At 34.1% G+C, this 24934-nt stretch overlaps 1 protein-coding gene across 6 annotated transcripts in view; it reads right to left on the reverse strand.

Moving 5' to 3' along the window:
- Positions 1 to 24934, reverse strand: part of LOC126772658 (dorsal-ventral patterning tolloid-like protein 1) — a 103759-nt gene that overhangs the window by 67738 nt on the left and 11087 nt on the right. For 4 of the 6 annotated variants that reach the window (XM_050493068.1, XM_050493066.1, XM_050493070.1 and 1 more), the window contains exons 2-3: positions 16744 to 16799; positions 14333 to 14428 (exon numbers count right to left, since the gene is read on the reverse strand). In XM_050493068.1, coding sequence (XP_050349025.1) covers positions 14333 to 14420 — 88 coding nt within the window. In that variant the 5' untranslated portion in view covers positions 14421 to 14428; positions 16744 to 16799. Of the gene's footprint in view, positions 1 to 14332; positions 14429 to 16547; positions 16630 to 16743; positions 16800 to 24934 lie in introns of all 6 variants that reach the window. The other 2 variants (XM_050493069.1, XM_050493067.1) reach the window with 1 other exon arrangement.

Consider the following 24934-nt stretch of genomic DNA (forward strand, 5'->3'; position numbering starts at 1 on the left):
ACAATCACCTTAAATTTTTTTACATCAATATAATATTATATATATAGAAAATTTTCGGTATATGATATTCAAATATGCGTTAATTCAAATTTATGAATTAATTACTACAAATTTGCCAAAATAAATTATCATAAAGTTAAATTTTCGTTAAATAAGTAGATTGATGCTATTACAGTCGAATGTGCCACAGACGATATTTATTATTTTTAAATTTTTAATATTAAATGCTTTATGACTATAGGAAAATTAATTTGGTCACAATATAATTTGACTGGTGGTAGAGCTTTGTGCAAGCTCGCCTGGGTAGGTACCACCCACTCATCAGATATTCTACCGCAAAACAGCAATACTTGATATTGTTGTGTTCCGGTTTGAAGGGTGAGTGAGCCAGTGTAATTACAGGCACAAGGGACATAAAATCTTAGTTCCCAAAGTTGGTGGCGCATTGGCTATGTAAGCGATGGTTGACATTTCTTACAATGCCAATGTCTAAGGGCGATTGGTGATCACTTACCATCAGGTGGCCCAAATGCTCGTCCGCCTTCCTATTCTATAAAAAAAAAATAAGGAGAAAAGAAAGCTTAAATACAAACAAAACGTAAAACTCGAGACGGAAGGTTGTTTCGTTAAGGCATATTACGAACGATTATGATTGATAATAATGTAACCAGTAGTAAATATTATTCTAATCGGATTAATAACCAATATTATATGTTGCCTATATAAAATAGACATTATATACAATTTGCCCCGCAAAACACATAAGCATTTAATACTATACACGTTTTTTTAGGAAAGACAACCTATATAGATAGATTTAAAAGCAAAACCTTTTCTAAATACAAAATTGTTTTATTATTAGCCGTTTTCGATAAACACATAATACACTCATACATAAAAATATATATAAGAATTGCTAATTTAATATATTAATAATACATTTTTTTTGCAAAATTATTGTTTTTAAGTTTGAGAAATAGTACATAAACAAAAGGATATCGGTGAAGCGTAATGTAAGCTTGAGTGTCTAACTTCCGAATCAGTTGTGACCGTCTGCCCGGGATTATCCGGGATTACCGGGATTTAAGGACGTCCCACGACACTATAATGGACACCGAATGCCAATTCGTTGAAATACAGAGTTCTTCTAAATACTTAATTAGCTTATAATTGATAATAGAATAGAATAGGAAGGTGGATGAGCATATGGGCCACCTGATAGTAAGTGGTCACCAAACGCCCTTAGACATTGGCATTGTAAGAAATGTCAACCATCGCTTATAGCCAATGCGCCACCAACCTTGGGAACTAAGATTTTATGTCCCTTGTGCCTGTAATTACACTGGCTCACTCACCCTTCAAACCGGAACACAACAATATCAAGTATTGCTGTATTGTGGTAGAATATCTGATGAGTGGGTGGTACCTACCTAGACGAGCTTGCACAAAGCCCTACCACCAGTAGTTTAAAATTAATTAACACACAAACATGGAATTGTATCGTTGCTATAGAAAAATATTAATTGATTATAAGTATAATTGCGTCAGGCGAAATTTCGATTAAAATTTTAAGGTCGATCCGAATGCAACGTTTGTATATGTAACGTTTCAAAGTAAAACGTTTCAGACGCAAAGAAGTTTCACATCTGTCACGTGTGCTGATTTTTTTTTACTATTTTGATATATGATACGATGTACGAATTTTTAGTATGAAAATGTCATTTAACATTGTAATGAAAGATTTATGAATAAAAATGGGTTGTCCTCATTCATGATTGGATGGAGCGCTCCTATAATTGAATATTAATTACATTTTACAGTTTAATTTTTCTTTCGGTCTTTTAATTGGCCAAATATCACTGCTGCAGCAAAATGCGTGATTTAATTTCGATAATAAAATTTTGTTATTGCTTTTAATTCGTGAATATAATTGTTCTTCGTCTTTAATAATGAAATATTATAAAATATAGACTAAAAATGTAAGTAAAAGGAAAAAACTATCCCGATTAAATAATTTATGTTTTTAGTATGTTTTGTTGATTTGTCCTTCATTCATGCAATTATACGTATCGACTATTTTTATTTTGGTAAAGCTTAAATAAAAATTTACAAGTAGTTTTCACATACAAACAGAAGCTAAAGTTATTTTCTTAAGATTCTTGAGACCAAAAATAATTATCCAAGATGTGATTTTCTTGAAACTAATGACAAATTTTATTAAATAAATTATCACGATACTCGTAAAATTTAATACAAAACTAATGAGAAAAAAAGGCTGAATCATCACGGAACCCTATAAAACTCGCATAGATATCTCACAAAGACATTTTATAAAGGCTTTTTAGAGCTAGAAAATTTTGACTTTAATCCATCACAAGGCAGTATTTTACATAGAAGTGAGAAGTAATCTTAAAATTCACACCAAGATGTTCAATGATTTACAAAGATTTAAATGTCAAAGACTCATAAGAAAAAAAATACTAAAATTACCTATTGCAATGTATAATCTGCAGTTTTCGCAATATCCTCGTATGTTTATTATCATATCACGTTTCACCAAAAATATAAGTAAATAATACTTCGCAATGTAAATAATTTTCATGACAAAACTTGTCTTATATCTATAAGAGCTACAACTTTCCCTTTACTTTGTCTGTGTGATTTTTTAAACAGTAAATACACAATATTTAATACAAATATCGTTTAATTACAAGAAGTTTAATGTTGTATTGTTTTATATTCATATCAATCTTATTGTATTTAATTTTAGAAGCAACTTAAGAATCAAAGTAAAAAGTCATACATCTTTACTCAATATGCGTTACACTTGCTTGTTGATTGTCAAACCTTACCACTTCTAATGCTTATAAAATGTAAAGGTTACCACCATTACATTACCATTTGGTCAAAGTATCGGCGATGAAACTTCTTACTGATTATAAATAGTTTTATAAAACGAATAATAAGACTTAAATGATTCAAACTAGCCTTATTATATTAAGTATTTATGTCCTGTTCGTATTGACAACTTAAATATAATATTTAAGAAAACTATTTTATATACACAGGCTTTACGGGCAGTTTAAATATTACACATTGAGTTTGTTAACAAAATACATTATTGTTACGCGCATGCGCTAGAAGACATGCTAATTCTTCAAAACTCGCACGAGGTGTAATGTAAAAAATAAATACATCGTTACCTCGAATAATACTAATTAGTACAGCTTAAGGTTACATATATGCTATGGGTTAGTCTGACTACATACAATGAAATATACTAATTTATTTTAATTATTATTTAAATCTGTTTTACTAATATTTGTCGAGCATTCTTCGATAAATTAAGTTATCGTGAAATCGATCGGATAATTTTTAAGAAAAAAAAATGAAATTATACAATGTCAATTATACTAAATTCGTGTTGTTCTGGATTCATTATTATTCGATAGTCATTCGACTTCCTTGTTGATTGATATAACGAACAATGGCCTGACAAAAATTACCTCGGAAACTGATAATAACCGGTGGAAAGCGGATTTTTTCATGGAAAAAAAAGTTTCGTTTTAATTTCAAATATGAAGAAGCTTGAAGTTGATTAAAGTACATGAAAAATATTTACAAACAAATCTTTTAATAAGGGGTGAGATTATATAATGATAATTCATTTATGATCTATGACATAAAAAAGGTACATTTTGTAAGTTTTGAACATAGGATAATCTCCGAAATTACTCATCCGGTTTCAATAATTATTTCACAAAACTTTAGATTAAACCTTCAGGATAAACATTAACTATATATTATAAAGTTAAAATATAAAGGTTTTACGTGGAGATCAATTTAGCAAAGTCGACGAAAAAACGGTCAAGCGAATGCGTTTCTTACGAACGCTGAAAGAAATGTTGTAAAGCTTAAGAAGAAACTGTAATAAAACCCACAATTAAATTTATATGATTGATTAAACATATATTCAAAATTAATTATAATATATGTTTAAAACATGCAGAATCATGTACGTTTGTTGGGTTTTGCTGAACGCAAATTTGATTTACATAAGGTTACGTCATCAACGGGTTTACTGTTTCGTCACAAACAAATCTGCACCGTGTCAAGTATTGCCGAGACGCGGGTATATTGCTATTATTCTGCCATGCGAAAGCGGTGCACACGCCTGTTGCGCAAAGTCCGGACCAGCTGTATTGGCATTTTGTAGGTATTTGATAGCGGTTTCCATTGTCAGTAATTAAACCACAGCTGCATGGTCCATATGCTTACAAACCGGTCGCATCTTAGACTTAAACAGGTAAGTTGTACTGACTTAGTTAAATGCAAATACTAACTTTAATGCGATGATTAACAGTAACGAATATAGAAATGAAATATTTTAATATTATCTATGTATAAATGGGTAAAGACCACATACTTCAGGGTTTTGCCTTCTTTTTTGTAGCTATTGACGAGTGATAGTGCAATTAATAAATATAAAAAAGTGGAAATAAGAGTATTATTTATATATATTTATTATGCGGATTTAATTTAACCAAATTAAGTTCGTGGTCATTTTCATTGTATACAAGTTTTGATTTATAAATAATATTCAAATCAAACTATGTTGAAAGAGAAATAATTATGTTCAATAATAATAATAATCGTTTCTTTTAATTGAAGCTTCATGAATAGCGTCTCAACGATTTTATTTAAAAATAATAATTTGTTTGGTTTCTCTGCCAATGTGTAGTTTCTCGTTTCAAGTTTTATATAATAAGATAAGAGAGAAGTGAAAACACCTAAATGTCTTATATATATGTTGTTTTTTTTTTATAAAATAGGAAGGCGGACGAGCATATGGTCCACCTGATGGTTTGATGGTGGATGCCCTTAGACATAGGTATTGTAAGAAATGTCAACCATCGCTTACATAGCCAATGCGCCACCAACCTTGGGAACTAAGATTTTATGTCCCTTGTGCCTGTAATTACACTGGCTCACTTACCCTTCAAACCGGAACACAACAATATCAAGTATTGCTGTTTTGCGGTAGAATATCTGATGAGTGGGTGGTACCTACCTTGCTTGTACAAAGCCCTACCACCAGTAAACATGTTTATCTCTTCAGAAGGTTCAAAGCATTTTCCACCACGCTGTGCTGTGAATATACACGTGGCCGACTATTTGTCACAGTCTCTATTTATATTAAATCCACACACATATTACATGGATATTATAGTATGGAATTTTAGCGGTATGGGATTTTCGAAACTACATCCTATAATCCTAACAGTTTCCTTGCAATGTTTTCCTTCACCGCTGAGCACGATATGAATTACAAACACATGCATATGCATAGTTTATGCATATGACATTTTCAGTGAACTCGGTTGTTTTCCAGAGACTGGACCATCTCGGTTCATGGATAAGATCTTGTTAGTTCTTTTTCAAATGCATAAAAAATATAATTATGTATTTAAGCGATGATCACTAAATAGTTTTAGTGACAAGCCAATGGTCACGTCCAGAAAAACCCAGTTCGAACCCAGGACTACGGGCTTCTGCCTTGTAGCCACTAGGTCAATGCAGTAAAATTAGTATTAAAATATTTTTATTTATATTATAAGACTATCCCTTATAATAGAAATAAATTAGTTATGTTTACGTTGAGGAATTAAATAGGTCAAAATCGAAAATAGCAACTGTACCTACGTATCATAATCACACGAAATGGTGTCAAGTTAGCTACCAGCATTTCCCCATCGTAATTCTAATTCTCTGGACGAAAAGTTAAACCTGCTTTAATAAGTGAAGTCCGTAAGTCGGGGTGTTATATGTTTTAGAATTTCTTTTGCACTTATACTACAAAGTAAAATTTATATAATCTGGAATTAAAAATAATTATTTAATTTCCAGGCTTAACTTTTTTTGATATAAGACAGATAATTCGATGCAAAAGTACTGGTATTAGCATGCTCTGAGGCCTTCTCTCGTCTTGTGGAGAAAGGTAGCTTGTCTCATCACGCTGCTCCAATGCGGATTGGTAGTAGGTAGTACAGATGTTACAGAATTTCATCGATTGCATACAGTTTTCCTTGCGATATTTAATTAAAGGTGTTTGGAGTAAAAGATTTTTGTTACTATTTGTCACTAGATGGTGTTGATTCATTATTTGAAATTTCTAAATCACGTTTTTTTTTTGTAATACTACTTATACGTAATGTCAATGAAACAAGAACAAGATTGATAAACACCGTCAACAAGGCGGTGAATCATGCAGCGGCTGCACGGTCAAAGTTGTACACCCTCTTCGCATCCCGCCTAGCACAGAAGACCAAACTGAGGATCTACGGAGCCTACGTCCGCACGCGCCTGACGTATGCGGCCCCCGCCTGGTATGCGCTATGCTCAGCGCACCAGAAGCGGAGGTTGCAGATCTAGCACAATCGATGCCTGCGTGGTGGGATAAGCTACCCTTCTCCACAAGACGAGAGAAGGCCTCAGAGCACGCTTATACCAGTACAATGTGAACAGTGAAATAGTTTTTATTTCGTTCATCATTTCGTCCCTCCGAGTACTTCGGGAGTAAACAATAGGCATGAGATGAATTATAAATAAAATTAAGTACTTGATTACTAGAGCTTGCTTCGGGTTCGACCCCCAATCTTTTCCATTGGGCAATTTCTTATAGGTAAAGCTTAATGCAAGCCCGTCTAGAAAGACACCACCCAAACAGCGATACTTTCCAGTTTGAAGGGTGAGTGAGCCAGTGTTATTACAGGCATAAGGTACATAATATCTTAGTTTCCAAGGTTTTTGGTGCATTAGCAATGTAAGGAATGATTAATAGTTCTTGCAGTGCCAATGTTTACGGGCGGTGGTGAACATCAGGTGGTCAGTTTAGATTTAGAGGGTTTAATTACGTGAATATTGGTTTATTTAAATGTCCATGTTTAATTGAATGTAACTTCTTTTGACGCGTATTTCATTTTCCATTCGATCAATCTACTTCTACGATACTATACTGTCACACAAAGAACGCTTCAAGTTGAATTGAACGAATAGGTTAGAAATTCAAGTTCTCTGTAAATATTGAGATCTTAGAAATGCATCTTCGTTCTGAAATTCAATTCCACACATCCAAGTATAGATACGGGTCATCTATATCTATTTATACAGTTATGTTATCAATAATTCCGACAAGTTCGTTCAGCCAAGTAATTTTAGGTTTCTATGTATTGTGTATGAACACAGAAGTGACCCAGTAGTTAGAACTTATTAATCCTGTCCGATGATTATGGATTCAAACCCAGGCAAGCACTGCTTAATTTTCACGTAATTTGTTTTTATAATTCATCTCGGAAAACATAGTGATGAAACATGTCATGTACCTTATATAAATCTGTCATATGTGTATCCAACCCGCATTGAAGCAGCATGGTGGAATAAGCTCTAAAGCCTTCTAATATTTTGTTACTTTGTACCTTGCCCCGTATTTTTGCTTTAGTGTTTTAGTTCTTTAACTTATTTTCTCTAACAGTGGTTTCGATGAAATGTTTACATACTACATATTTTACAGCATGCACGGAGATTACAAAACAATATATTTAATATTTAACACTAATCACGAGACTAAATATAATATAATTTAGATAGAAAGATAATTAAATAAATGCCTTTACTCAAATTTACTATTGAAAAAAAAATGATTTCAATACCATTTTTATACAACTTTATAAAGTATTTTTTATCGTATTTTATTATTTTATTAGTCTCTTCGAGTTTTTAAAAGGCTTGAAATTTGCTGGGCTTTATACACAGTAATAAATAGTGGTAGATAAATTCCTTACGTATTCTCTGGTATGCATGTGGTTATTTGAAGCTAAAAAGTGGATGAGGGCCTCGCTGTCGTATAAATTGCGTTTTTCTCGCTCAGTTTTTGTTTGTTTTTTAACTACTTTAAAAATTGAAAACATGTTTATGAAGAACTACAATGTAGTTCTCTAACTTGATTCAATTTAAAAAATCGTTTTTATAATAATAGAGTAAGTTAAAAAAAAAGGTTTCTTTTAACATGAAAGTTAGGCACAATCAATCGCAACTTCGCCCATGGAAATATAAAAACAATAATACTACTTAATATTTTGCCAGCAACACCTTCAGCTAATCTTAACAACCATGTCATAATATAACATACATATTTATTATTTATATATTTATATGACCCTATTTTTTTTTCTTGGCGTTAGTTGATGATTAAGATGCACTCTCTATCTAAAATCAAAACTTTATAAAATCTTTTCTTAATGCATCTTCTATCATCCACATTACAGAACGAAAAAAATCTCCAAAATGCAGTCCAGTCAATGTTGATAGTCAAAACATTCCCTATTATAATAATATTTTATTATTGCTTTACTAGTGTTAGGGCTTTGTGCAGCTCGTCTGGGTAGGTACCACGCACTTATCAGATATTCCACCGCAAAATAGCAATACTTGGTATTGGTGTGTTCCGGTTTGAAGAGTATGTGAGCCAGTGTAATTACAGGCACAAGAGACATAACATCTTAGTACCCAAGGTTGGTTATTGCTTTATTATTCCTCATATCTATATTTATCACGAAAATAGTTAATATATATTCATGATCTGTTAAATGTGGATCTAAGATAATATGAAATTGTGTTGCCATATGTTTAGATTTCCCCGAATTGGTTTAAAGTTAGGAGCGTATATTGATAGCTTCCTGGGAGTTTAACAATAACTTATAGCTTGTAAAAACACTGATTATAAAACAATTCGGGCTTAGAATAATAAATTTAATTTAATCTATTAAATTTAATGTCGGATACCAGACCAGCACACCACACTTTTGCATTCATTAAGTCATAAAATACAATAATAACATATATTTAAATTACTCAACCTAAAAATCAACTAACTCTTACATTTATTTTTTATAATGGTAATAATACCATTTGCCATCAGAGCATTAACTTTATATTAAATAGACAGTAAATATAAAATCACCTAAATAATTTTCTTGCAGAGCCTTTGCGTATGGATCTCGACCTACTTATTAATAAGTTAAAAAAACACAACGTAACAAGTCTGCGTTATAACAAAGCGGTTTTCAACTTCATAGCATAACAGATCCTTTGTAGCATACTGCGTGGTAAAGAACAATACATTCGTTGCTACCTACGTAGTTATAGCTATGACCGCAACTTTGTTCACGTGAACTTTGAATATAGAATGGTTTGCACACTATATTCTTAAATCAAGGGTTCTCGATACAGGTTTTAACGAAGGAGGTTTTAATCAGATCCCCATTTTTAATTAATAACAATTCGATTTGATAACAGTTTATTCTTCAAATAATACAAAAATACTATATATATATATATGTAATTGCATCATTATTTTTTTTATTTTCCTGTTTAATATTGAAGATATTTGATTAACCATCAGGCGCACGATTTGCCCATTTATCCTAAAAATTTAATAAAATAAGAAGAAATGTGTTTAAACGTTTTAAATTTCGAGTGAGTTAAGGAATTAACGAAGAACTCGATTACATCATTTAATATGACATAATGTGCGTTTAATAATTTATATATAAAAATAACTACTAAAATTAACGCGGAGCAAAGTAAACGCAAAGCAAATGAGCAAAGTGAAGCATACAGTCTTAAATACAAGCTTTTACAAGACATCTTGTATTTTAGACTCATTTCACTTTCAGTTTTATCGTATACGGTTTTATTATATTAAAATACACTTACGTTTTCCTCCGTCGAACTTGTTAAGAAAGAGGCCTACTAAATAGAGGTAATATTTTACACTATTTTTTTTTCTAGGATTTTTAAGGGGCCTTTATAACACTATATTTGAATATGGTATCATGTGTAATATGAATGAGAGCCGGTTGGCGTGGTTGGAAGATACTTGCCTTTTCACGCCGAAGGTTGTGGGTTCGATTCCCACCCAGGACAGACATTTGTGTGCATGAACATGTCTGTTTGTCCTGAGTCTGGGTGTAATTTTCTATATAATTATGTATTTACAAAAGAAAAGTAGTATATGTAGTATATAAGTTGTCTGGTTCCCATAGCACAAGCTTTGTACAAGCTTAATTTGGGATCAGATGGCCGTGTGTGAAAAATGTCCCAAGATATTATTATTATTATTATTATGAATGATTACCGATTAATAATTAACGGCCGCTTCATCCGCTTAAATACGTTCAATAACGTATTATTGAACGTATTTAAGCGGATGATTAGTTAAACAATGTCGTGTCTTCTTCTTTCAAATGTCAAATAAATAATGATAGAAAGAGAGAGATCAGTGTTAAATTAAACAGCCTCTAAGGAACGTTTCCAAATAAGGCCGTTAATCATTAAACCACAAAAAAGTAGTTAAGTGTTGTATTATAAATGAAGTCGAGATGGCCCAGTGGTAAGAACGCGTGAACCCGATGAACGTAGGTTCAAGCCCGGGCAAGCACCTCTGAATTTTCATGTGCTTAATTTCTGTTATAATTCATCTCGTGATTTTCGGTGAAGGAAAACATCGTGAGGAAATGTGCATGTGTCTAATTTCATCGAAATTCTGCCACATGTGTATTCCACCAACCCGCATTGGAGCAGCGTGGTGGAATAAGCTCCAAACCTTCTCCTCAAAAAGGGAGAGGAGGCATTAGCCCAGCAGTGGGACATTTACAGGCTGTTACTGTTACTGTGTATTATAAATAAAGACATTATTTCAATCAAGAACTGTCTATAGTGTATACTATCCAGCTATTAGCAAATCGCATGGAATATAAAAATCTATGGTTTGTTTCTCTTCCTGCCATTGAGATATAGTATAGTTGAGCGCGTCTCGTATAAATAAATTTGTAGAATGTATAAATAAAATGTATCCGACGTCATCAAAGTAAACATAAACCATCAATATCAATATAGCCTTCCCACGTTGCAATCTAAAATAGCGCATAAAATGTATAAGAAAAAGTGTCTCCTCACGCAAAACCATAAAACATCATTAGACGTTTTCATACCCTTACCAAGGTTCCTACTCGAATTTACAATCTGAACTCTTATTGATCGATGCATGACGCTAGAAAGGGACGGAAGATATTTTACTAGTGAACTAGAGAAGGACAAGATACTCAGGATAGAGGTCCCTAAGAGGGTATCTGTGTCTCGTTTGTGGACTCCACTTAGGTGCTCATATGTTGCTTTAATACGGGTAATTGGTTGAATAATATTTACAATAACAGAACTTGAATATTTCATGTAACATAATAATATCATAACAAAGCGATCAACTTCAAGTTGATAAATAACATACAGAGATTAATATACGAATACAAATTAGCTGATATTGTTATTTCCATATTCTGATACATATCTAAGAAGCCCTGTTACTCTATGTTTAAGAAACGATTCGTTTTTCTTACGAATAGTACTCTTCTAACTGATGTTTACATTTTTTTTAAAACATTAGTTTTTCATACATTTACTCTACTATCTAGCTTTCTGATCCGTAAGTTACAAGAAAATGTTACCTTCTGAATTACGCCTCATATACAATCCGTAAGTAAAACGGATACGTTCTTCAATATTTTCTATGCTATTAGTGTCAGATACATCGTTTTACATTAAAATATAAGAATATATTTGTAGTGTACACCCATGTATAATAAAATATTAATTAGTATTTTATAATATAAACATATATTATCTGTGTATATATTATCTGTCATCTCGGGTGACACACATCGCGGAGCGCGGGAAAATACAATAATATCTATTGGAATTATTGGCGCGAAGTGAAGACGGTTTGTGTGTATAGCGAGCTGATATATAAAATATAATTAATCTTATTTAGTTTGTAATACCGACCTCACGTCGTGAGTTAAAATGTGAACATTACAATATTGAAATTCTGTATTAACTACTTACATCATAAGAATTTTTAATAAATTATTTTCATATACTGAATTCAATGCAGAAGGTTATAAATTAAGTATAAAGCTCACTCGAAAATTGTGAACAATACGAATGCAGGGTAGGGCTGTAATACTTCTCGAATAATACTAAAACCGCGTCTAGAGCTGTCATTAAGCATTGCAACCTCTTAAGTGCCGAGAAATGACTTAACTTCGCTATTAACTCTTTATATACCTCTAAAAGAATAAGTATTTGAAAAAAATGGAATAGTTTTATTATATAATAATAACCGAAGGACAGACAAAAGAAACAAAAATATAAGAAAAAAAGAAACGGGCATTATGGTATTTCTACTGTTTAAAAAAAAAAACAGATATACAACAGACTAAAAACAAAAAACAGGCAGATAATGTTTCCTATTAAGAATTTTTTCTATCTTCTTCAAGGAGAAGTTTTTTGAACGGGCACGTCGATGCTCTCCGAAAAATTAGCGAATATTTAAAATTAAATTTAACAATTTAAAATTAACACTGTAACTATTTAAAGTTGAACAATGTTACAGGTCGTACAAAGTTTATTAATTATTGTTATATATTTGGTGTTTCAAAATCATTAAGGATTTTTATATTTTTTTCACTGTCATGTCACTTTGATTTTCTTGTATACGGTATACAATTTTTATTCTATTAAAATTTCATTTACTTATTATATTAATTTATCCATAAAATTCTCGACGTAAAAGTATTATTATTATGACAATTATTGACTTATTGGAATGTATATTTTATTTTTAATTTACTTTATTCGTAAATTATTATCTGAATTGAAATTTCATCATTATTATGATTATACTTCAGTGCCACTTTAACTATTATAATCAATCATACTCAACACACACGTGGTTATCACAATCATAAATATTGAAACACACATCAGTTTAATACCTTTTAAAAGCCATTGTTAAGCTCTTAAATGACTTTCCATAAAATTACTATTAAAGCGATTTCAATGACATACTGTGTAATAATAATTTCAATAAGAGTTAATATTTTGTGATACATAAAATACAATATCCAATTTAAAAAAGAAATATAAAATGATTAATAGGGCGAGAACAGAATACAGTCGATTTCCGATGAAAACAAAATGCTATTGTTTAAAATCAAACAGCGATAATTTCGTTCGTGTTGGTCGCGAATGGAATATGCTTTTGTTTTTTTTTTTCATAAATTAGTCTACGACATATCACCATGGCACTTTAAGTCAAAATCAACCTAATGATACCATGACGATGACGTCATGATATCTCGTACAGCTTCAACATAAAGTTAAGCTGTAAGATTGATAGTGCTATAAAAAACAGAATAGAATAGAAGAACGGAGAACAGTCAACTATGCAGATGTTATAGTGTACAAATGAGTGCATAAACTCAGGTGCACTCTCTATACCTTCACTTTCATAATCCAATGGGACAACAATCCAACTCGACCGGAAAGAGTTCAGGCGCAGGACTAACGGATTTACGTGCTTCCGATTCCGAACGTAATAAATGTGCAAACACTTCGAAACTGTTACTGAACATTAGAAATGTTTATACAGACAGAAAAACCCAATAGCTTGACTCGTTTTGTGGTTTGAACTCAGAACTTTGGGATAACTTTCAACCTATTTTATTACTTACAGATATTTTACTAGCTAATTTTGTTATAGTGAAAAGTACACACGTTAAAACTATACCAGATATATGTATATATATATTTATACTTAATTTATAACCTTCTGCATTGAATTCAGTATATGAAAATAATTTAAAGTAAAAGTAACAGCCTGTAAATGTCCCACTGCTGGGCTGTCCTCTTCCTTCGAATGTCAATTCAATAATGACAGAAAGAGAGAAATCAGTTTTAAACTATGCAGCCACTAAGCAACGTTTATAATTAAGGTCGAAAATCGCTGCAACCGTAAATTTACATATTCTGGCAAATAATTAATTGCATCTCCGTATAATGAGTGCGCTGAGTGCCATTCAACAGTGTAGAGTCTTGAATTCCAACAAATAACAATATTCAATGCGTACTGGGCACAATACTAATTGGCGAACATACCTTGCTAATTTTATTGATATTAAATAAATAATTGAACTGCATTCAATTTTATTTCATTTTTAATTACATTGTATATTTAAGAATTTAAATACAGAAAAATTGAATTATGTATATCATGGAAGTTATATTTTGTAAATATATACGGGCGCCAAAAGAGCTATGTACATAAGAAACAAACTTAAAAAAGCTTATTTAATTTATATAGTTTTATCCCTGCACTATTTAAATATTACAACAATATTATTATACAAGTTTTTATTGTGAAGATTATATTACTTACCGCTTGTGACCTGAAGGGTAGTGGCGAGGAGACATAGTACCGACAGCGACAGGTATCCGAGCGAGTTGAGCCAATGTGCCGCGGCCATACTGTATCCTGATGAAACAATATTTTGCATTAGCCAAATTTAAGTTCTATGTGGGATATCATAAATTGTATAGATCAGCGCCATCTAGCAGGTGGTGTAAGAATTGATAACTAATGCTAATCTCAACAGTTACGAGATGGTTCCTACAAAAACTCATAGATGGCGCTACTTGTAAAAGTTATGGTTGCAAACCTAAGTAAATTAAACTGTTCACGTTAAGTAACAGAGTAATACATTATTTCATTCCAAATGATTTATATTTAATATAATGCCTCTATAGCCTCTTTTATAGCCTTTATAGCTTACTGTATAAAAACACACGGAGACAACGATTTTGTTTAACTACGACTAATCATAAGTAAGTATAGTACAAAATTTTATGTATCCAAAGTTAATTCACATACGTAATGCAAAATAGTAAACAATTATAAAGAGAAAAGTGTTAACCTAAAAACATGATTTAAAATCCTGTAAGCAAGCAAGCTTTTGAAGTACACAGCATAAGTGTACGCTCAGCACTCCAGAGCAGCGCAACGGAACTACTTCGGTAATCCTGCCTCTACTCATAATCTACATAACATGTCAGTGTCATCTGAGATTGTCTCTAAGGTAATTTCAATGTGTTTTAGATAAACTATAAACATAGAAAAAATTGTAAAAAATAACAATAACGAAATATACGAATACGGTAATTAAACAATCCTCGTATGTGTATATTAAGTATGTACTTTTGTCTTTCACCAAAGTACATAATACTTTTATATAAATTTCGTGTATTTTATAGTCTGAGTGTGTTTCGTTACACTTTGTTTGGTAAGAACAATGTATTCGAGGTTTTTTATTGATCAATCATCTATTGGCGCGCCTTTAGGTTAAAAAGAGACTTGGAGCATTCTCGACCACGCTGCTCCAATGCGGGTATATATACACGTGACATTTTTATCCGCGATATGCATATTTCTTAACGATACTTCACCGCCGAGCAAGTGATAATAATATTTGATTTGAACTCTCAATTGTCGGGTATGATTTACAATGTTCTAACCACTGGGTCATCGCGACTCTCATAATAAGAAGAGTTGTTATAATAATAAGAAAAATTAAAATTTTATGTCTATATTTGCCTATTAGGTTTCTTTAATTAGTTTTTTTTCTCAGGACCGACCTATATCGATGTTTCACATCACATCCATTTATCATATACGTATATAATACGTAGGCTGATGAGTAAAGGCACCTCTTAATGATAAGTGGTCGCGACTGCGAATACGCATTAGAAATACTGTAAGAAATATCAACGAACCCTTACACCATCATCCACCGAAAGTGTATTATTGCCTCCAATGAGAGGGCTGGCTTTTTTTGCCGACAATGTCAGAAGCACTTTTCAACTATAACACTACTAGAATTCTGCCACGCGGTCATCGATACTGTAGCTAATTTTGATTTGTATGTAATTATTTAAATTATCAATGAAAATAATTACTAAGTAAAGTAAACAATATTAAATATTTTTGTTCATATGTTTGGTGTAATATATGATTACATTAAAATATTTTATGGACACAGGCTTATTTTAATTTTACTAAAATAAGTTGTTATTCAATGTTTTTTTTTAATTACCTTAGCTTGAACTATTTATTAAAATATTGAGACAAAGATAGCTGTCTGTGTCGAAGAAGGTAACTGCTATAAATACTACCAATGTAAAAAAAAGATCTACAATAATTTATTAGCCGTTAATATATATATTTTTATTAAATTATATAATACGAATTAAAACACTACAGATTATATAACATATGTTAAAAAAGGTGGATATCAAACGGTTCTTTTTTGTTCAATTCGCTCTCATTCAATGTGACACGTGTAAGCAAAAAAAACAAACAAAAGTGACAAATACATTCCTAAGTGAATCTAAAAATGTTGTATATTTTGCATTCGGCATAGAAATGAATATTCACTCGAATGAACGTTGTTCAAAGTGAATGAGTTTGATATCACCTTGTGGTAAATATAACATGATATTTATTTTATTAAATAGTTTTCGCGAAATGTGAAATATATTAATGGAAATCTAAATAAAACAATCGTTGCTACCTTTTTAACTCATAAAAATATACATACATTAAAAATAAGCTCAGCTCTGCTTCCAAAATATGCAAAAAGAAAATTCCATTGGAATCGATCCATTAGCGTTTGAGTATACCTGTAACATGTAATATAAAAAAAAAACTTTACGTACGTAAATTATTTTATATCATATTTATATTTTCGTCATGATTTGGAAATTAAAAAAAAAGCTTTAAGACTTTAATATTACCATATCGTCAGCATGTGTGATTGCGCCGCGGCCGTCCGCTGCTCACCACGAGTCACCTAAAAATATTAAAAAATATATATAAATAACTTAAATATATAATAACGTAAATTGCTTAACCCAGTATGCAAAATAGACAAGAATGTTTTAACACCAGAAAGGATGATGTAAAAACTACACATAGGTAAAACCAAAGACCACATAAGCACGTCTGTAACAGATGTTGCCACCCATAAATCGGTTATTCGATCGAAGCCAAGCAGCAGTATTTTGTATTGCTATATTTGTGTTTGAAGGGAAGATTAACTAACTACTAACAGTAACGGTAACAGCCTGTTAATGTCCCACTGGTGGGCTACGGCCACCTCTCCCTTTTTGAGGAGAAGGTTTGGAGCTTATTCCACCACGCTGCTCCAATGCGGGTTGGACGATGTTTTCCTTCACCATCAAACACGAGATGAATTACAATCGCAAATTAAGCACATGAAAATTTAGTGGTGCTTGTCCGGGATTGAACCCACGATCATCGGTTAAGATTCACGCGTTCTAACCACTAGGCCATAAATACACTAGCAATTATATTATATAAATGGTCATAACACCTTAGTTTTTATGATTGGCGGTTCCTTGACAGTCTAAGGAAGAAATAAATATTAACGATTCCTTAGACAGACCATTGGATAGGCCTTACGAAAGAGTTTCTATATCATCGCATTACTCATTGACCCTCCTGATATAAATAATAAAAATCAACACCGCTGGCATTTCTTCTTATAAAGTTAATTTAAACTTGTACAAAGCCATTTAGACTATAAAAAAGTAAAATAATATTAGATTTGTTTTGTGAAGTCAACCGAAGAAATGCGAATTTGTCAGTTCATTGCACTGCAGTGCGATCGACTGCGTAGCTTTGTGCTACGCCGCTACGAATATTGTGACGAGGCCTTTAGACATCGCTTTATCATGCATATCTAACAAAATCAGATGAAAAAATAAAATCAAATGATTTAATTATATTAACGATTTTAGAATAATAATTTAGACTTATAGACCTAAATAATAAGTTATTCGCCTTTTTTTACCTACATAAGTTATAAAGGATGATGCCAGTAAAATGTATGAACTCTGTACCAGCTTTTCTTGACTCCTTGTCTGATCGGAGTAAGCCTTGAATAGTGTGTACATTATAACTCAATTGTTGTTTTCATTTAAACAAAATTAAACAACATTAATTAATTCATTTATTTAATTTAATCCTTTATATAATGTATGCAATAAATATAATATTTACTTTATAATTACTAACATTACAAATTACTACATTTTTATTGTATGAAATTAAATCTGTAATTATTTTCTGTAGAAACTGTCCCAGAATCTCGAAACTGACCGAAGTGCATATTAATTAAGCGAACAATAGACACTCAGATTCAAAATGCATCGCTTTGTGGAATAATTAATATAAATACCCTCGAGCATAGTGTATAATCATGGCCTTAAAATATCCTTGGCAATTTGGTATTTTTCGTTAACAGTAAATTGCTGGTATATATTCATTTTAATTTTTTTAAATCCTTTACATTATATACGTGAGCTTTTAACCATGTTAGAAATTGTGAATGTTTAATAAATCATTGCACTAAAAGTTTACAATTATTAACAATATTTATAAATAATAAAAATAATTGTACAAAGAATGAACTAAAAAATTTAAAAAATACTAATTTGTCAATTAATTACTTTAACAAATATGTAGATATTTTCTATATGCTTAAGATTGGCTGAGACCCCAGGTGGTCCCTTGGCCAGCTGGATCGTGAGCTGGTCAGGGAAGCTGCTATCGTGCAGCGGTGTGGTTCCGCGGAAAGTAGGGAGGGTGCCAGTGTCGATGAGCTGGCGGACGGCATGCGCAGCGCTCTAAAGGAGGTGTGCGATGCGGCCATGCCGAGGACCCGGCGCAGGCTACCGCGCCGCCAGGTATACTGGTGGTCGCCCGAAATAGCGGAGCTTCGGGCGACATGTAACCGGGCGCAGAGGGCTTACGTCCGCTGTCGCAGGCACAACGGCCTCGACGCGGATTTGGAGGGACGGCTGTGGGCCACTTATCGCCAGCTGAAAAAGGAGCTGCAGCAGGTGATAAGTCAAGCTAAGGAGAGAGCAAGGGAAGAGCTTCTGGTGGGCCTGAACAGGAACCCGTGAGGACGCCCGTACCGTGGTGTGCGAGGAAAGTTCCGCACACACGGCGCCCCTGCGACGGAAACGTTGCCGCCGGATCTCCTCCTGCGACTGGTTGGTGAATTATTTCCCCATCCAGGCGAACACGTCCCACCAAGTATGCCTCCTCGCTCTAGTCCTGGCGGTATCGCTGGACGTAGCGAACGCCTTTAACAGTCTTCCCTTCGAGACTATAAGGGAGTCACTCCGATACCACGGGGTGCCTTCCTACCTCAGAAGGCTGTTGGGGGCATACCTCCGGGACCGAGTGGTCCTCTGGGAGGGGGGCGATGGGTAACTTGTCCGGCGTTGGGTAGGCTGCGGCGTTCCACAGGGGTCGGTACTCGGCCCAATCCTGTGGAACGTCGGATTCGATTGGCTCCTTAGGGCCCCCATCCTTCCCGGAATGAGGGTGTTGTACTACGCGGATGACACCCTCATCACGGTAACGGGGCAGACCTTTCAGGAGGTGGCCCACCTGGCAGAGGTCGGAGTATCGCTCACGATGGACCGGATTGGGATGCTGGGCTTGAGGGTCTCTGTCACAAAAACAGAGGCCCTCCTATTCCATGGTCAACGTCGGGGTCACCCTCGAGGGGCGTCTATCACCGTCCAAGGGACGGTGATTAAGGTGCAAGCCCAGATGAGGTATTTGGGCCTGATCCTGGACGGAAGATGGAGCTTCAGGCAGCATTTTGTCCAATTCGGCCCAAAGCTCATAAGCGCTACTGCTGCCCTGGGCCGCCTCCTACCCAATGTAGGAGGGCCGGAAACACCATGTCGGCGCTTATATGCTGGCGTGGTACGCTCCATAGCGTTGTACGGTGCACCCATTTGGGTGGATGCTCTCAGCGCTCGTAACAGAGCTTTTCTGCGGAGGCCGCAAAGAGTCATAGCGGTGAGAGCGATATGTGGGTACCGTACGGTGTCATGGACGGCAGCAACACTTCTCGCGAGCGATCCGCCCTGGGAACTCCAAGCAGAGGTGCTTGCGGAAGTGCACCGGTTTCGGGTAGAAACGAGGTCAAGCGGCGTCCGTCCAGGGTCGGCGGAGGTTGAGCCAGTCAGGGCCCTAGCCCAGCGAACCTTGATTCGTAGGAGGGACGAGGACCTGAGGTCTCCTCGGCAGGCCTAGTGACAGTGGAGGCGGTCCGCCCCCACTTGAGTCGCTGGGTGGAACGGAGTCACGGCACACTCACATTCAGGCTGACGCAGGTACTTACCGGACACGGTTGTTTCGGTAAGTACCTGCACCGGATAGCGAGGCGGTAGGTGACACCCTCCTGCCATGAGTGTGGTGCGCTTTCAGACACAGCGTGCCACACTCTGATGGAGTGTGCCGGTTGGGGACCTCAGCGCCTGTCCTTGGCGGCCTTAGTCGGTGAAGACCTCTCGCTGCCGAGTGTGATAAATGCCATGCTTGGTAGCAAGAGGTGCTGGTTGGAGACAGTCTCCTTCTGCGAAAATGTCATGTCGCAGAAGGAGGCAGCGGAGCGGGAGCGTGAGGAGAGGGCCTCCGCTGACTCGCTTCGCCGAAGAAGACCGGGGAGAAGGCGTCGGCGCTATGCGCATCTTCTCGTCCCGCCCTAAGTGTTCCCGGTTTTAGGGGGTCTTTGTACCCTGAGAACCCCCTAGGATTTGGAGGCCTGCAGAGGCAGGCCAACCGTCGGGGCGTCACGGTAGTATGCGCAAGCGATCCCGTGACGCCCCTCGAAAAGGCGGTGTGGGTACCGCTGGTTTTTTAGTGGGTATTTAGTGGGTGGGAGTCCCACATACCCCCCCCCACTTGAAGTGGGGGAAACGCGTTAAATATATTTTACCTTTTTTTTCAGTGTAGCCATAAAAATGAGTAGTAATGTGGACTAGCTTTGGAACCCGTAGTGCATAACAAAGTGCATTATTATTATAGCAACTTATAGACAAAAAAACTTATTTTTGTCTATAAGTTGCTACTCGTAGTAAACTTAGAATATTAAACGGCATTGCAATTTTTAATTTAAAACCAAGTGAATTACTAAGAAAATAATCATAATGAGATCATTCATAAATGTATCTACATCTTAATAATATTATAATATAATCTTATATTATAATATTATTAAGATAGATATAATATCCTGGGACATTTTTCACCCACGGCCATCTGATCCCAAATTGAGCTTTTACTATGGAAACCAGACAACTGATATACTACATATACTGTTTTTTTTTTGTAAAAACATACTTATATAGATAATTACACCCAGACTCAGGACAAATAGACATGTACATGCACACAAATATATGTCCTGGATGGGAATCGAACCCACAACCTTCGGCATGAAAGGCAAAGGCAAGCATCCACCAACCACGCTAACCGCTCGGCTTATTAAAACACCTTCGTGTTTTTCCCTTCAATATTAATTTAAATATTATAATTTGTAATATAACTAATACATTTTACATAACTATATGGCTATGTGCATAATAACAAGGTTGAATTTATTTTAAATAAATCACTATGTACGAGTCTATGTACCAATATGTCAAAGTGTTCAGTCGAACGGTGTCGAAATCAATTAATCGCAAACATATTTACCAACATCGATTTTTATACATAAGATTTTATACGTGAATAGATTGAATGAGATGATGTATACTTGCGTAGAATTTAAAGTAATTTTCGTGCATTACATAAAATTTCCGTTTCATTTCCATCGCCATATTATTATTATTAAAAGTTTTTTTAAACATTATTACTTGGCTGGCAAAAGATATAAATTTAGCTATCACATTACTTTTAATGTTCCTTGTAAAGTCTCCCATGAAAATTTCATAAATATTAAATCTAAAGTCACACGGTCCTGTCTCTCTAACCCGATATGATTACACATATGTACACATAACATATATCTACATACTAGATGCATCAGCTGTAAAACTCAGGCTGTACCGCTGCGAGGTTATTCAGCGGACAAAAGCCACTCAGTTCCGACTGCATCGTTATTGAGCACAATTAATAGTAAACCAAGGACAATGGAGAATCTGTACGTTTAATATATACTTTGTGCTTTGTATTCGTTTTCCTTATTATGTTGTTTGTGGTATTTTAAATTCTCTAGAATAATTTCTTTTGAAAATTACAAATATGGACTATGTAATGTATATATATAAATGTATAGCATTTCTTACAATGCTAATGTCTAAGAGCGTTGGTGACCACTTACCATCAGGTGGCCCATATGCTCGTCCGCCTTCCTATTCTATAAAAAAAAAAAAAAAAAAAAAAAAAAAAAAAAAAAAAAAAAAAAAAAAAAAAAAAAAAAAAAAAAAATGTGTAAAATTCTCAATGTAATTTCTGAATTTGGATTCGGCCGACGCTCGTTGGGTAAATAAGCTGTTAGTAATCGTTTAAACAATAAAAAAATACAGAAAGTGAGCCACAGTTCGGCAAAAAAATTAAATGACTACGTTTTGCAACTTAAAAAAAATAGACGGATTAGTATTTTTTTGAAAATCAAGCAAAATATGCATCATAATATTTTTCATTCTCTGGACAGGATGAATAAACACGAATTTAGCAAAACAAGAATTTTGAAAAACCGTGATGCGTCGTTCGAATTTAAGTGGACTAGCGTAGACTGTAAATAATACCTTTATATTATACTCGTAAAAAAATAATGATTACATAAATTATAATCTAAGTATGTTTTAAATCTATTAAACACATTGTACACCTTTGTGTTCGGTGATACTTATACATTATGCTCACTGCAATATATATAAAATAGAGCCTGAGTGTGTTTTGTTTGCTTAACATTACTGGTTTGTGCAGTATTCTAAACTTTAGAATCAAAGAACAGTGTCAGTGTCCAAAGGCCGAAATAATATCTACAACTAGATGTCTGTCGTTCGCGTTCTAAGAAAAAATTAAAAACAAAACATTTAAATTTGAATGCCCATTTCCACATGTAAATGTAGTTAATTAAGTTGTGATTCAAGTATTAAATAAATTAGGTACAATTGAAAATATATTTCAATTTGACATCGTTTTGAATATTAACATTATTAATCTATAGGTATAAAAACCATACATAACTTTAAATACCACAAACAAACAGCACAAAATAAATACAAAGCACAAATTGTGATGATCATGATGATGTCCTCCAGATCGATTTCTTCCACGCCGGCCAATCTCAAGAGAGATTAATCAACTTCGCAGGACATATTATATAGTGCACAAGCGTGGTGTGTGCGCAAACACAGATGCACTGTCCAAAGCCCAATAATATATTAATAAATAAAATAGGCCGAAATGGCCTAGTGGTTAGAACGCGTTAATCTTAACCGATGACCCTGAGTTCAAACACGGCCAAGCAACACTGAATTTTCATGTGCTTAATTTGTGATTATAATTCATCTCTCGCTTAACGGTGGAGGAAAACATCGTGAGGATCTGCATGTATCTATTTTCATTGAAATTATGCCAGATGTGTATTCTACCAATTTGTGCTTGTAATTTGTTTAAAGTAAAAGCGATTACAAACTTTCCATTACAACCACTTGAAAGGCTTCTTAGTAACAAATAGACGAAAAATTTGGGTCACTCAAATATGTAAAGTTTACAAGGACAGACTAAAACTACGCTTTGAAACTTTGGTCACACTGACATTGTCGTTGTTAAGTATATTTGAGACACATCTTAGAAGAATATTTATACTTGATGCTCCTAATAATACAGAAACAAATCTTACTATACCATAACATTAAAGCCGAACGTCGATTAATATTAAATAAAAAAATAGTGACTAAACCTTCCCTATTAGTACTTTAGAAGATTTGAAGCTAAAAAATTTGTGTATATTCTTAAAATGCTTCAAATATTGGAAACCCATGATAATTTCTGAACTACATTAGTACATTAGTAGTCCAATGTATTTGCATTAGCCAATTCCTGATGATCTTAATTATAATCAATTAGAATGTCAATTAAAATATTTAATAATAATATATAATTTTAAGAAATAATTAATTAAGTTTTTTTGAACACATACAATATAATACTATTTGCAAATAACTGTATTTATTTTTTTACAAATTCTTCATACAATTTCGTAGTTCTGAAAGTGTTTATTTATTTATTTATTTACAAAATATAAGTAAACATAGGTTTAACCTAAAGCATTTACTTATTTAATTAATACACTTATTCTTTAATTGTTATAGTTTGTATGTACTCCGCTGCCGTTTTGCGAAATACAGCAGGTGATGAGTTAAGCAAGTCGAGGCTTGGATTCCAGGCCAGGACACCATTGAGCAACGCGCGTATCAAAGGTGACTCGCTCACCAGTACCAATCGACAGCCAGGCACAGCAAATAGCTTGTGTCGACGAGCGCGAGTGTATTTCTCAGGAACGTTCAATGATATTAGCTCTAACACTGAGGGATTGCAAATGGTACCCCTGAGTAACAGGAAGAAATAGCTTACAAGGCCGTATGTCGTCGCACTTCGAGGGAATTGTATCCTGTCAATCCTTGTATAAATAAACTAGGATAACAAGAAGGATACCCTACGAAGAATCCGTATTGCTTGTGGTAAAGCCACCTCAAGAATTTCTTTTGGAGTTTCTCCACCATGAGTTTGTATTTTACCTCATGTGGACTCCAAATAACTTTCTAACGTGCTTCTGATGAAACAGTTGTACAAAATTTTGACCGCAGCAACACTTCCAAGGTTTTTTGACTGCCTCAAAACAAAACCTAGGGATTTGTATGCCGGTTTTGTAATATTGTAAACATGGTCGGTAAAGCTCAGGTTATCACTCATCAAGACTCCTAAGGCTTTGATAGTAGATTGCCGCCCTAGAACAACGTCGTTTAAACAATAGTCGTATTTGACTGGCATGTTTGCGCGTGTGAATGATATTATAGAGCACTTTTCATCATTAAACATAAGCCTATTCCGCTTACTCCACTCTTCAACATTTTGGATGTCTTT

This window comes from Nymphalis io, chromosome 13 (assembly GCF_905147045.1).
Source record: "Nymphalis io chromosome 13, ilAglIoxx1.1, whole genome shotgun sequence".
In the NCBI taxonomy this organism is placed as follows: Eukaryota; Metazoa; Arthropoda; class Insecta; order Lepidoptera; family Nymphalidae; genus Nymphalis; species Nymphalis io.